The sequence below is a fragment of the Pan paniscus genome, chromosome 10 (assembly GCF_029289425.2).
Source record: "Pan paniscus chromosome 10, NHGRI_mPanPan1-v2.0_pri, whole genome shotgun sequence".
Lineage (NCBI taxonomy): Eukaryota > Metazoa > Chordata > Mammalia > Primates > Hominidae > Pan > Pan paniscus.
The window spans coordinates 24998111-25012622 of NC_073259.2; the positions used below are offsets into that span (position 1 = coordinate 24998111).

Consider the following 14512-nt stretch of genomic DNA (forward strand, 5'->3'; position numbering starts at 1 on the left):
ATGGAGTTTCACTCTTGTTGCCCAGGCTGGTGTGCAATGGCGCGATCTTGGCTCACCGCAACCTCCGCTTCCCGGGTTCAAGCGATTCTTCTGCCTCAGCTTCCTGAGTAGCTGGGATTAAAGACACCCGCCACCACGCCTGGCTAATTTTGTATTTTAAGTAGAGACGGGGTTTCACCATATTGACCAGGCTGGTCTCAAACTCCCGACCTCAGGTGATCTGCCCACCTCGGCCTCCCAAAGTGCTGGGATTACAGGCGTAAGCCACCGTGCCCAGCCAAGTTTAATTTTTACACCAATGATTCATTTCTGCTTTTACAGGTGATTACTTTATCTCACTAGAAAAAAAAAAAGTAAAAATCTAAACAAAAAGTGTCCAAAACTTACAATAAGCCTTAATCTCGAATAATTATCATGACATGTGTTACTTGTGTGCTTATTGCTGTACAGCCTTCTTTGGCTTTCTGACAAGAGCAACTGCTGAGCAGAAGCACTTCAGCCTCGTCTGGCATTTGATGAATTTGATTAATGTGTGCTATGGTAAGTCTATTCCCCTGTATAATTTTATGGGAGAGGCCATGTGCAAGTCTGAATTTAAAAATAAGAAAAGAAAAAGCCTTGTGTAGAATTATTACCTACTCAATACATTATATATATGCCAGAGATGGCTAAAGCAGCTATATGTCAAGGTCTGCAAAAACATGAAGAAGCTGGCATGGAAATTAACACGTTGGTGGTCTGCAATGTGTTCAAAGTTGGTGTTTTTAATGACACTTAAAAAATAGTTAAAATATGTAATGGCTGATTTCTGACCAGACTAAACTCTCAGCCTGTCTAATGTTAGGCAGCTTGATCTAATCAATCTCATCCTTTTCTTTTCCTCAGTCCAATCTTGCAATTGCTATGTCAGTTTCAGTTCACAATAATACCAGTGCGGACATGGCTCCTTAAGATTTTCTCCTTTTCCCTCACGCGGGTCCCAATTCTAAATTCCCAAGGGCTGACATGATTGACATTTGCCATAGCCTGAGGAGGGAGCATTTCCTTTTGTGGTCTTTCCTTGGTTTGTTTTATTGGGCAGTGAATGGCAAGTCTGTCTGTGTTTCTTTGCTTCACCCCAAACACCTTGGCAAAAATGAAAGCCTTCTAATTTAGCTGTGTCCTCCTTTACTTATGTCAGGAGGCCTGAGCCATAACCTTTGATTAAAAAAATTTTTTTTTGTTGTTGTTTTTGAGACAGGGTCTTGCTCTGTCACCCAGGCTGAAATGCAGTGGCACGACTACAGCTCATTGCAGCCTTGACCTCACTGGAGTGTAGTGGCATGACTGCAGCTCACTTCAGTCCCAAGTAGCTGGCACTTACAGGCAGGTGCCACCATGCCTGGCTAATTTTTAAATTTTTTGTAGAAACAGGGTCTTGCTGGCTGGGCACGGTGGCTCACACCTGTAATCCCAGCACTTTGGGAGGCCAAAGCGGGCGGATCATGAGGTCAGGAGTTTGAGACCAGCCTGGCCAACATGGTGAAATCCTGTCTTCACTAAAAATACCAAAAAAAAAAAAAAAAAAATTAGCTGGGCGTGGTGGCATATGCCTGTAATCCCAGCTACTCTGGAGGCTGAGTCAGGATAATTGCTTAAACCCGAGAGGCAGAGGTTGCAGTGAGCCAAGATCATGCCACTGCACTCCAGCCTGGGTGACAGAGCAAGATTACGTCTTGAAAAAAACCCCAAAACAAAAAACAAACGAAAAAACCCAGGATCTTGCTATGTTGCCCAGGCTGGTCTCAAACTCTTGGGCTCAAGCAGTGCTCCTGCCTCAGCCTCCCAAAGTGTTAGGATTATAGGTGTGAGCCACTGCACCTGGCCTTTTAAAAATTTTTTTAATTTAAATTTTTGTGAATACATAGTAGGTACATATGTATGGGGTACATGAGATAGTTTGATAAAGGCATACAATGCATAATGATCACATTATTATGATTATGTAAATGAGGTATCTATCACTTCAATACATTTATTGTTTGTGTTATAAACAATCCAATTATACGCTTTAGTTATTTTTAAATGTACAGTTAAATTATTGACTACAGTCACCCTGTTGTGCTATAATAAATACTAGATCTTATTCATTCTTTCTATTTTTTTGTACCTACTAACCATTCCCACTTCCTCCCCAGTCTTCCCCCACTACCCTTCCTAGCCTCTGGTAACCATCATTTACCCTGTTCTACTCTGTATCTCCATGAGTTTAATTGTTTTAATTTTTAGCTTCCACAAATAAGTGAGAAGGCAAAGTTTGTCTTTCTGTGTCTGGCTTATTTCACTTAACATAATGACCTCCAGTTCCATCCACACTGTTGCAAAGGACAGTATCTTGTTCTTATTTTATGGCAGAATAGTACACCATTGTGTATAAGTACCATATTTTCTTTATCCATTCATCTGTTCACAGACACTTTGGTTGTTTCCAAATCTTGTGAATAGTGCTGCAGTAAACATGCAAATGCAGATCTCTCTTTGATATACTGATTTGCTTTTTTTTTGAGACAGCATCTTGCTCCACTGCCTAGGCTCCTGGAGTGCAGTGGTGTGATCATGGTTCACTCAGGCCTCAACCTTATGGGCTCATGCAATCCTCCTGCCTCAGCCTCCCAAGTAGATGGGATTATAGGTGCGCAGCACCATGCCCAGCTAATTTTTATATTTTTTGTAGAGATGAGGTTTTGGCATGTTGCTCAGACTGGTCTTGAACTCCCGAGCTCAAGCGATTCTCCTGCCTTTGTCTCCTACAGTGGTGGGATTACAGGCATGAGCCACTGCGCCCGACTGGAATTTCCTTTCCTTTGGATAGAAAACTAGCAGTGGGATTGCTGGATCATATGGTAGCTCTATTTTTAGTTTTTTGAGGAGCCTCCAAACTGTTCTCCCCAGTGATTATACTAATTTACCTTCCCACCACCTGTGTACAAGGGTTCTCTTTTCTCCACATCTTTGCCAGCATTTGCGATTGCCTGTCTTTTGGATAAAAGCCATTTTAACTGGAGTGAGATGATATCTCATCGTAGTTTTGATTTGCATTATCTGGTGATAATGATGTTGAGCACTTTTTCATGTATCTGTATGCCTTTTGTATGTCTTTTGAGAAATGTTGATTCTGATATTTTGCCAATTTTTAATCGGATTATTAGATTTTTTCTTATAGAGTTGTTAGAGCTCCTTATATATTCTGGATATTGATCCCTTGTCACGTGAGTAGTTGAAAATATTTTCTTCTATTCTGTGGGTTGTCTCTTCACTTTTTGTTGATTGTTTCCTTTGCTGTGCAGAAGCTTTCTAACTTGATGTGATCCCATATGCCCATTTCTGCTTTGGTTTCCTGTACTTATGAGGTATTATTCAAGAAATCTTTGCCCAGACTGATGTCCTAGAGAGTTTCCCAATGTTCTCTCTCTCTTTATTGTTATTATTATTATACATAATAGTATTTAAAATATTTTCTTTTAGTGGTTTCATAGTTTGAGATCTTAGATTTCAGTCTTTAATCCATTTTGATTTGATTTTTGTATATGGAGAAAGATAGGGGCCTAATTTCATTCTTTTGCATATAGAAATCCAGTTTTCCCTGCACCATTTATTGAGGAGACTGCCTCTTCCCCAGTGTTTGTTCTTGGCACTTTGTCAAAAATGAGTTCACTGTAGACGTACGGATTTGTTTTGGGGTTCGCTGTTCTGTCCTATTGGTCTATGTGTCTGTCTGTTTTTATGCCAGTACAATGCTGTTTTGGTTACTATAGCTCTGTAGAAGTCAGGTAATGTGATTCTTCCAGTTTTATTCTTTTTGCTTAAAATTTTCTGTTTTTTTTTGTTTGTTTTTGTTGGTTTTTGTGTGTGTGTGTGTGGTTCCATATAAATTTTAGGATTGTTTTACCTTTTTTTCCCTCTTTTTGAGACTGGGACTCACTGTGTCACCCAGGCTGGAGTGCAGTGGCATGATCTCGGCTCACTGCAACCTCTGCCTCCTGGGCTCAGGTGATCCTCCCACCTCAGCCTTCCAAATAGCTGGGACTACAGGCCTGTGCCACCATACCCAGCTAATTTTTGTAATTTTTTTTAGTAGAAAGGAGGTTTTACCATGTTGCCCACGTTGAAATTTGGGATTGTTTTTTTCTTTTTCTGTGAAGAACGTCATTGGTATTTTGATAGAGATTGCATTGAGTCTGTAGATTGCTTGGGTAGTGTGGACTTTTTAACAGTATTGATTCTTCCAATCTATGAAGATGGAATATCTTTACATTTTTTGATGTCCTCTTCAATTTCTTGCATCAGTGTTTTATAGTTTTCATTATAGAGATCTTTCATTTCTTTGGTTAATTCCTAAGTATTTAATTTTATTTGTGGCTATTGTAAATGGGATTACTTTCTTGATTTCTTTTTCAGATTTCACTATTGGCATATAGAAATGCTACCGATTTTGGTATGTTGACTTTGTTTCCTGTAACTTTATTGAATTTATTTAATAGTTTTTTGGTTGAGTCTTTAGGTTTTTCCAAATATAAGGTCATATCATCTGCAAACAAGGGTAATTTGACTTCTTCCGTTCAATTTGGATGATCTTTATTTATTTCTCTTGTCTGATACCTCCAGTGCTATGTCGAATAACAGAGGTGAAAGTGGGCATCCTTGTCATGTTCCAGATCTTAGAGAAAAGGCTTTCAGTCTTTCCCCATTCAATGTGATAATAGCTGTGGGTCTGTCATATATGGCTTTTATTATGTTGAGATATGTTTCTTCTATATCCAGTTATTTGAGGGTTTTATCATGACGGGATGTTGAATTTTATCAAATGCTTTTTCAACATCAGTTGAAAGTAATCACATGGTTTTTGTCTTTCAATCTGTTGATATGATATATCCCATTGATTGACTTCTATATGTTGAACTATCCTTGAATCTCTGGAGTAAATCACACTTGTTCGTGATGAATGGTCTTTTGAATGTGTTGTTGAATTAGTATTTTGTTGACGATTTTCACATCAATATCAGGGATATTGACCTATAGTTTTCTTTTTAAATGTGTAATTGTCTGGTGTTGGTATCGGGGTAATACTGGCCTTGTGGCATGAGCTTGGAAGTATTCCTTCCTTCTTTATTTTTTGGAATAGTTTGAGTAGGATTGAAGTTAATTCTTCTTTTTTTTTTCTCCCCACCCTGTCCCTCACCAATCCTCTGCCCTACTCCGATGTTAATTCTTCTTTAAATGTTCGGTAAAATTCAGCAGTGAAGCCATCGGGCCCAGGTCTTTTCTTTGCTGAGAGACCTTTTATTATGAATGGCTTCAATCTCATTACTTGTTATTGGTCTGTTCAGGTTTTGGGTTTCTTCATGGTTTAATCATGGTAGGTTGTAAGTATCTAGGAATTTATAAATTTCTTCTAGATTTTCCTATTTATTTATTTTTAATTATTTATCAATTTTTTTTATTTCCATAGGTTTTTGGGGAACAGGTGGCATTTGGTTACATGAGTAAGTTCTTTAGTGGTGATTTGTGAGATTTTGGTGCACCCATCACCCGAACAGTATACACTGAACCCAATTTGTAGTCTTTTATTTCCTCACCCGCTTTCCACCCTTTCCTCCTGAGTCCCCAAAGTTCACTGTGTTATTCTTACACCTTTGCATCCTCATAACTTAGCTCTCACTTGTGAGTGAGAATGTATGATGTTTAGTTTTCCATTCCCGAGTTACTTCACTTAGATTAATAGTCTCCAATCTATCCAGGTTGCTATGAATGCTGTTAATTTGTTCATTTTTATGGTTGAGTAGTATTCCATTGTATATATATATATACACCACAGTTTCTTTATCCATGCTAAAAATGTGTGTGCCAATCAATGAAAAATTTGTAGCTGAAAAAGACTACAAAAACAAGAGCTCAGGCCCTCTTGCCTCCCCCCCGCCCAAAACAATGAGAACTTACAATTTAAACTCACAAAGCTTATGAAACCTATTACTAATGAGACAGGAAACATAGAGAATCTTGAGAAAAACATAACTCAAGGTAAAAAAGGCCTTACTTTCATATATAATATTAATCCTGGCAATAGAAGGGGAACAAAAGATTGCAGCACTAAAATTAAGAGAAAATCCAACATGAAATTAAACTTTATTAAATAAATAAATCAAGATAATGAGGAAAAGTTTATTGGTACCACTTTCAGTAATACCAGATAGTTTATTTTTTTGAGAATAACTAGAAAACTAGACAGAGTGAAAAGAAAGTATGCTTGGCTGGGCCTGGTTGCTCACACTTGTTAATCTCAGCACTTTGGGAGGCTAAGGCAGGCAGATCAGTTGAGGTCAAGAGTTCCAGACCAGCCTGGCCAACATGGCGAAACCCCATGTCTACCAAAAATACAAAAATTAGCTGGGTATGGTGGTGCATGCCTGTATTTCCAGCTACTCAGGAGACAGAGGCATGAGAATCGGCTGAACCCAAGACGTGGAGGTTGCAGTGAGCCCAGATCATGCCACTGCACTCCAGCCTGAGTAATGGAGTGAGACTCTGTCTAAAAAAAAAAAAAAAAAAAAAAAAAAAAGGAAAAGAAAGTATGCTGGATAGCAATGGAGAGCTAATGAGGCAGTAAAGGAATTATGGGACCAAGATTCAGGAAAAGGAAATTCAAAGAGCTGAACCCAACATTGCAACACTGGGAAATATTTTTTCCCTGAAAGCATCAGTGGATTCCAGAAGGGACAGCTGAGAGGCTAAACAGAGAATGGACTGTCTTGTGAGGTTGGTGGGACACAAATTGCAGTCCAGATCCACTGAGAGGGATGCCCCTGCAAACTTTGAGTTAGAGCCTAAAGAGCTACACAGGAAGACTAAGGTCCAACCAGAAGTGGAACAGTTCTCGTAGAGAATGAAGCCCAGGTTTTAATAATCTCAATTTCTGATAAATTAATGTGATTAGGTATTGCTATTGTCCATAGCCTTATGTCTATGGCAAATGTAAAATTTTCTTTGGGGGAAGATAAAATTATTTTAAGTCTTAAATAATTTTTGCAGTTTTGTACATATACAATGTCTTGCACTTAATCACAAATAACTGGTAGACACACAGAAGGCAAGACAATGTGAGTGAGAAACAAGAGAAGCAATAGACAATATCACTGGGCTCACAGGGGATTCATATAATGGATGTACATATTTAATATACATATTTAAAACTATGCTAATTATGCTAAATAAGTAAAAGACAATTCAAGAACTTTGACAGAAAGCTGAAAAATATTTAAAAAGAACAAAATAGAAAATCTAGAAATAAAAAAATAACCAAAATTAAGAACTTAATCGATGGATTTAGTAACAAATTAATTACAGCTGAAGAGGAAATTAGTAAATTATAAGATAAGTCAGAAACAATTACCCAGAATTATGTACAGAAGGAATAAAAGATGGAAAAATGTGTATGAACAAAAGATACATAAGGAATAAAAAGATACATAAGGAATACAGTGAGACGATGTAACATGAATATTCTCTTTCTCTTTTCCATTTCGCTATTACATACAGTTGTCCTGAAGCTAGGAACTTATCCACAGGGCAAAAATTGGAGAATGCCTCTCTAACACAGTTGCAAGAATGATCCAGTGAGAATTAGGTTAGTTAATATTTATGCTAACCCCTTTTTAATAAGTCATCTGTAATTAGATAAGTGTTAAGTATTTAAAGAAAATTCATAAAACATTAGAAGTGATATGCTTATCCTAATGTGAGTGAGAATCTTTTTTCCTTTAGGTGCACAGGTAAGGCTTCTGTGCAATGAAAGTAAAAGAAACAAAATGGCAAATATATGTAATAAATGATTAAGACCTAATATAAAAATATTTATGAAGAAAAATATTAAGGAAAGCATTAAGTTAATGGAAAAATGGACAATGGTTATGGTAGTAGAGAAAGATTCCATAAAACAACTTACAAATATTAATCTAAAATTTAAAAATTGGTAAAAAAACCAAACTAAGAATGATATAAACAAAAATGAGGAATTCAATATTGACAAGATGTTGGAGACACTGGCAATATTCCCTTTTTCTGGAGGCACTGTAAATCCCTTCACTCTTTTTCAAAAGTGACTTGGCAATAAATAATGAACCACAGAATTTTAGATATTTTTCCCTCCAGTAATCATAATTCTAATAATTTTTCCTGTAGTTATAATTGCAAGGAACAAATAAGCTATGTTTAGAGAGATTATCTTAACATCTCTATTTATTATAGGAAGAGAACCTATATTAATAAGGGAGAAAATAAAGCAATTTGCATTTTTCTAATTTAACTATTTTGCAATCATGAGAAAAAATAGTTATAAAGAATGAGAGTATATGTGTATGTATGTAGCAAAATAATGTTAAAAGTTTTATCAACAAATATTGTTTATGTAAAACAAGTTATCTCTTTATCCCAGGGTGTCTGGGATTCTTTGGTGTGGTTTCTTAGGAAAAGGGCCCTGTAAATAAAAGTGGCAAGTTGTCTGACAGCCATATACATTGCATATAAAGATGGGACAGAGGTAGGATAACCACACAGGACAATCCTGTTTAAAAGGGGTAAGAAAGGAGGCAAGTAGCTGTTATTGGTCTATAGCAGTTTTGAAATCAAGCTGGGCACATGTCACCATTTCTACTTACTCTGGGAAGAGGGAATACTCACTCATTCTTGCTCCTTTAGAGTGGTTCTCTGTGGCTCTTGGGTCTTCCTTCAGAGTTGTGGGTCAAACTTCTGAGTCACACTTACTTTTTCATTAAGAAATGGCTTGTGCTTGCATCTGAGTAGCATTCTCAGCTTGATTTCTTTTTGAGATCTCTTTTTCATTTTGAACTGTCTTTGACCAATTTAGCTTAGCTTTTGAAAAACTTTGTAGGCTTCCTGTATATCAAGTTGTGATCTGCTGCTTTAGACAAAAACCACAGCTCAGGCATCTCATCAGCAGAAAATTATCTCACTGCAGGAAAGAAACTTATTGGCACTTTTGGGACCAGATGCCTATTCCTTGGCCAATTATTGTAATTAAGGGATCAGGTACTTTGTCCATCTTGAGTCCTACAACCTCCTTTTTGTCCAAGGCATGGGCCCCTTGATTGAAAAGCACTACAGATACACATGGAGTGTAGGAGGGAGGTACAATTTGCAAAATGAAATGGATATGGGGAAATTAAATTAATAAATGTACATAATTTTAAGCATGGTTGGACTCAGGCCATGCCTTGTGGCATAAGAGCTGGATTTCTACTTACAAATGCATAAATTGTTCACCGTAAAATAACACCCTGCCTAGTCAGTGAATGGGGGCTGATGTCCAGCCTGTGCCTTGCATATTAAAACATAGCATGCCTATAATCCTCCCAGAAGTGTCCCTTTAACTGATACCCACAAATGTCCCATAGTAGACCTGAATGAAGAACCTCTGAGACCTCTCTTCTGTGTCAGTTTAGTGTATGGTGTAATATAAGAGTTTGATTTTATTCTTTTGCATATATATATGTATATCGTTTCCCAACACCATTCATTGAGGAAACTATCTTTTTTCATTGTTTATTATTGGCACCTTTGATGTGATTTCAATCTTCTTAAATGTGTTAAGACTTGTTTTGTGGCCTAATATGTAACCTATCCTGGAGAATGTTCAATGTGCCCTTGCAAAGAATGTGTATTAAATGGAATGTTCTGTATATGTCTATTAGATTCAGTTGGTCTATAGTGTTGGTCGTGTCTGCTATTTCTTTATTGATTTTTTTTTTGGTATGGATAATATATCCAATGTTGAAAGTGAGGTATTGAAATTCCTCTGTTTACACTGTTATTGTATTGCTGCCTATTTCTCCCTTCAGTTCTGATAATGTTTGTTTAATATATTTGAGTGTTGTGGTGTTGGGTGCATATGTATTTACAGTTATTATATTCACTTGATGAAATGATGCCTTTATTGTTACATAATACTCTTCTGTGTCTCTTGTAGCAGTATTTGACTTAAAGTCTATTTTGTCTGATAAAAATATAGCCACACCTACTCTTTTTGGGTTACCATTTGCATGTAATATCTCTTTCATCTCTCACTTTCAGTCTATGTTTGTGTCCCCTTGAAGTTAAAGTAAGTCTCTTGTAGGCAACATATAGTTGAATATTTTTCTTCAATCCATTCAGCCAATTAAAAGTACTTTTACATTTTAAGTACTTATTGGTAGGTAAGGACTTACTATTGTCATTTTGTTAATTGTTTTCTGACTTTTGTAGTTCCTTTCTTAATCTTTTACTGTCTTCCTTTGTGATTTGATAATTTTTTTGTAGTGTTATGCATTTATTCTTTTTTCTTTATCTTTTCTGTATCTATTACAGGTTTTTCTTTGTGATTACCATGAAGCTTACATAAAACACTTATAGTTTTTTTTTTTACCATTTATTTTAGGTTCACAGGTACATATGCAGGTTTTTTTATATAGGTAAACTCATGTTACAGGGTACAGATTATTTTATCACTCAGGTTCTCAGCCTAGTACTCAATAGTTATTTTTTGTTGCTGTTGTTCTTCTCCCTCCTACTACCCTTCACTCCTAAATAGGCTCCAGTATCTTTTGTTACACTCTTAGTGTCCATATGTTCTAATCATTTAGCTCCCACTTATAAGTGAGAACATGCAGCATTTGTTTTTCTGTTTCTGCATTAGTTTGCTAAGGACAGTGACCTCCAGCTCCATCCATGTTCCAGCAAAGGACATGATCTCATTCATTTTTATGGCTGTGCAGTATTCTATGGTGTATAGGTACCACATTTTCTTTATCCAGCCTACCATTGATGGGCATTTAGGTTGATTCCATATCTTCGCTATTGTGAATAGTGCTGCGATGAACATATGCGTGCATGTGTCTTTATGATAGAATGATTTATATTCCTTTGGGTATATACCCAGCAATGGGATTGCTGGGTCAAATACCACACTGCTTTCCACAATAGTCGAACTAATTTACACTCCTACCAACAGTGTGTAAGCATTCCTTTTTCTCTGCCACCTTGCCAGCATCTGTTATTTTTTACTTTTTAGTAATAGCCATTCTGACGGTGTGAGACAGTATCTCATTGTGGTTTTGATTTGTATTTCTGTAAGTGATATTGGACTCTTTTTCATATGCTAGTTGGCCACATTTATGTCCTCTTTTGAAAAGTGTCTGCTTACGTCCTTTGCTCACTTTTTAATATGGTTGTTTGTTTTTTCTTGTAAATTTGTTTAAGTTCCTTACAGATGCTGGACATTAGACCTTTGTCAAATGCATAGTTTTCAAATATTTTCTGTCATTCTATAGGTTGTCTGTTTACTCTGTTGATTGTTTCTTTTGCTGTGAAGAAGCTCTTAAGTTTAATTAGGTCCCGTTTGTCAATTTTTGTTTTCATTGCAATTGGTTTTGGCATCTTCATCATGAAATCTTTGCCAGGGTCTATGCTCAGACTAGTATTTCCTAGGTTATCTTCCAGGGTTTTTATAGTTTTGTGTTTTATGTCTAAGTCTTTACTCCATCTAGAATTGATTTTTGTGTATGGTGTAAGAAAGGGGCCCATTTCAATCTTCTGCATATGGTTAGCCTGTTATCCAAGCACTGTTTATTGAATATGGAGTCCTTTCCCCATTGCTTCTTTTTGTCAACTTTGTCAAAGATCAGATGATTGTAGGTGTGCAACATTATTTCTGGGCTCTCTGTTTTGTCCCTCTGGGCTACGTGTCTGTTTTTGTACCAGTACCGTATGGTTTTCGTTACTACATTTTGTAGTGTAGTTTGAAGCTAGGTAACATAATGCCTTCAGCCTGGTTCTTTTTGCTTAGGATTGCCTTGGATATTCAGGCTCTTTTTTTGGTTCCATACGAATTTTAAAATATATGTATTTTTCTAGTTCTGTGAAGAATGTCATTGGTAGTTTGATAGGTATAACATTTTTGCTATAGACAGTATGGCCATTTTAATGATATTGATTCTCCCTATCCTTGAGCATGGAATGTTTTTCCATTTGTTAGTGTAATCTCTGATTTCTTTTAGCAGCGTTTTGTAATTCTCATTGTAGAGATCTTTCAACTCCCTGGTTAGCTGTACTCTTAGGTATTTTATTCTTTTTGTGGCTATTGTGAATGGGGCTGTTTTCTTGATTTGGCTCTTACCTTGGTCATTGTTGGTGTGTAGAAGTACTACTGATTTTTGTACATTGGTTTTGTATCCTCAAACTTTGCAGAAGTTGTTTATGAGACCAAAGAACTTTTGGGCAGAGACTATGGGGTTTTTTACATGTAGAATCATTTTGACTGCAAACAGAGATAGTTTGACTTCCTGTCTTCCTATTTGGATGCCTTTTCTTTCTTTCTTTCTTTCTTTTTTTTTTTTTAATTTGGCTTAAACATTTAGAGGCTTTATTTTGCCAGTTATTTCTGGAAGTGGTTTAAAAAAACACTTCAACAGGCATACGTTTTTATTGCCACTCTTCCCTTCCCCCCAAATTCTTGTGCTTTTCTTCTGAACCATTATCTTCTCCTTTTTTTTCTTTTTTTTTTAAATTTTATTATTACTATACTTTAAGTTTTAGGGTACATGTGCACAATGTGCAGGTTTGTTACATATGTGTACATGTGTCATGTTGGTGTGCTGCACCCATTAACTCATCATTTAGCATTAGGTATATCCCCTAATGTTATTCCTCCCCCCTCCCCCAACCCCACAACAGTCCCCAGAGTGTGATGTTCCCCTTCCTGTGTCCATGTGTTCTCATTGTTCAGTTCCCACCTATGAATGAGAACATGCGGTGTTTGGTTTTTTGTCCTTGCGATAGTTTGCTGAGAATGATGGTTTCCAGTTTCATCCATGTCCCTACAAAGGACATGAACTCATCCTTTTTTATGGCTGCATAGTATTCCATGGTGTATATGTGCCACATTTTCTTAATCCAGTCTATCACTGTTGGACATTTGGGTTGGTTCCAAGTCTTTGCTATTGTGAATAGTGCTGCAATAAACATACGTGTGCATGTGTCTTTATAGCAGCGTGATTTATAATCCTTTGGGTATATACCCAGTAATGGGATGGCTGGGTCAAATGGTATTTCTAGTTCTAGATCCCTGAGGAATCGCCACACTGACTTCCACAATGGTTGAACTAGTTTACAGTCCCACCAACAGTGTAAAAGTGTTCCTATTTCTCCACATCCTCTCCAGCACCTGTTGTTTCCTGACTTTTTAATGATCACCATTCTAACTGGTGTGAGATGATATCTCCTTGTGGTTTTGATTTGCATTTCTCTGATGGTCAGTGATGATGAGCATTTTTTTCATGTGTCTTTTGGCTGCATAAATGTCTTCTTTTGAGAAGTGTCTGTTCATATCCTTCGCCCACTTTTTGATGGGGTTGTTTGTATTTTTCTTGTAAATTTGTTTGAGTTCATTGTAGATTCTGGATATTAGCCCTTTGTCAGACGAGCAGGTTGCAAAAATTTTCTCCCATTCTGTAGGTTGCCTGTTCACTCTGATGGTAGTTTCTTTTGCTGTGCAGAAGCTCTTTAGTTTAATTAGATCCCATTTGTCAATTTTGGCTTTCGTTGCCATTGCTTTTGGTGTTTTAGACATGAAGTCCTTGCCCATGCCTGTAGTCCTTAGTGACCTACACAATAATAATGGTAGACTTTGACACCCCACTGTCAACATTAGACAGATCAGCGAGACAGAAAGTTAACAAGGATACCCAGGAACTGAACTCAGCTCTGCACCAAGCGGACCTAATAGACATCTACAGAACTCTCCACCCCAAATCAACAGAATATATATTCTTTTCAGCACCACACCACACCTACTCCAAAATTGACCATATAGTTGGAAGTAAAGCACTCCTCAGCAAATGTAAAAGAACAGAAATTATAACAAACTGTCTGTCAGACCACAGTGCAATCAAACTAGAACTCAGGATTAAGAAACTCACTCAAAACCGCTCAACTACATGGAAACTGAACAACCTGCTCCTGAGTGATTACTGGGTACATAACAAAATGAAGGCAGAAATAAAGATGTTCTTTGAAACCAATGAGAACAAAGACACAACATACCAGAATCTCTGGGACACATTCAAAGCAGTGTGTAGAGGGAAATTTATAGCACTAAATGCCCACAACAGAAAGCAGGAAAGATCTAAAATTGACACCCTAACATCACAATTAAAAGAGCTAGAAAAGCAAGAGCAAACACATTCAAAAGCTAGCAGAAGACAAGAAATAACTACGATCAGAGCAGAACTGAAGGAAATAGAGACACAAAAAACCCTTCAAAAAATTAATGAATCCAGGAGCTGGTTTTTTGAAAAGATCAACAAAATTGATAGACCACTAGCAAGACTAATAAAGAAGAAAAGAGAGAAGAATCAAATAGACGCAATAAAAAATGATCAAGGGGATAGCACCACCGATCCCACAGAAATACAAACTACCATCAGAG

General features: G+C 37.0%; 1 protein-coding gene across 2 annotated transcripts in view; it reads left to right on the plus strand.

Moving 5' to 3' along the window:
- Window positions 1-14512, plus strand: part of AEBP2 (AE binding protein 2) — a 160950-nt gene that overhangs the window by 113400 nt on the left and 33038 nt on the right. For both annotated transcript variants that reach the window (XM_055095458.2, XM_055095459.2), the window contains one exon: window positions 1-14512. This exon is cut by the window's right edge and continues 33038 nt beyond it. In XM_055095458.2, coding sequence (XP_054951433.1) covers window positions 1-121 — 121 coding nt within the window. In that variant the 3' untranslated portion in view covers window positions 122-14512.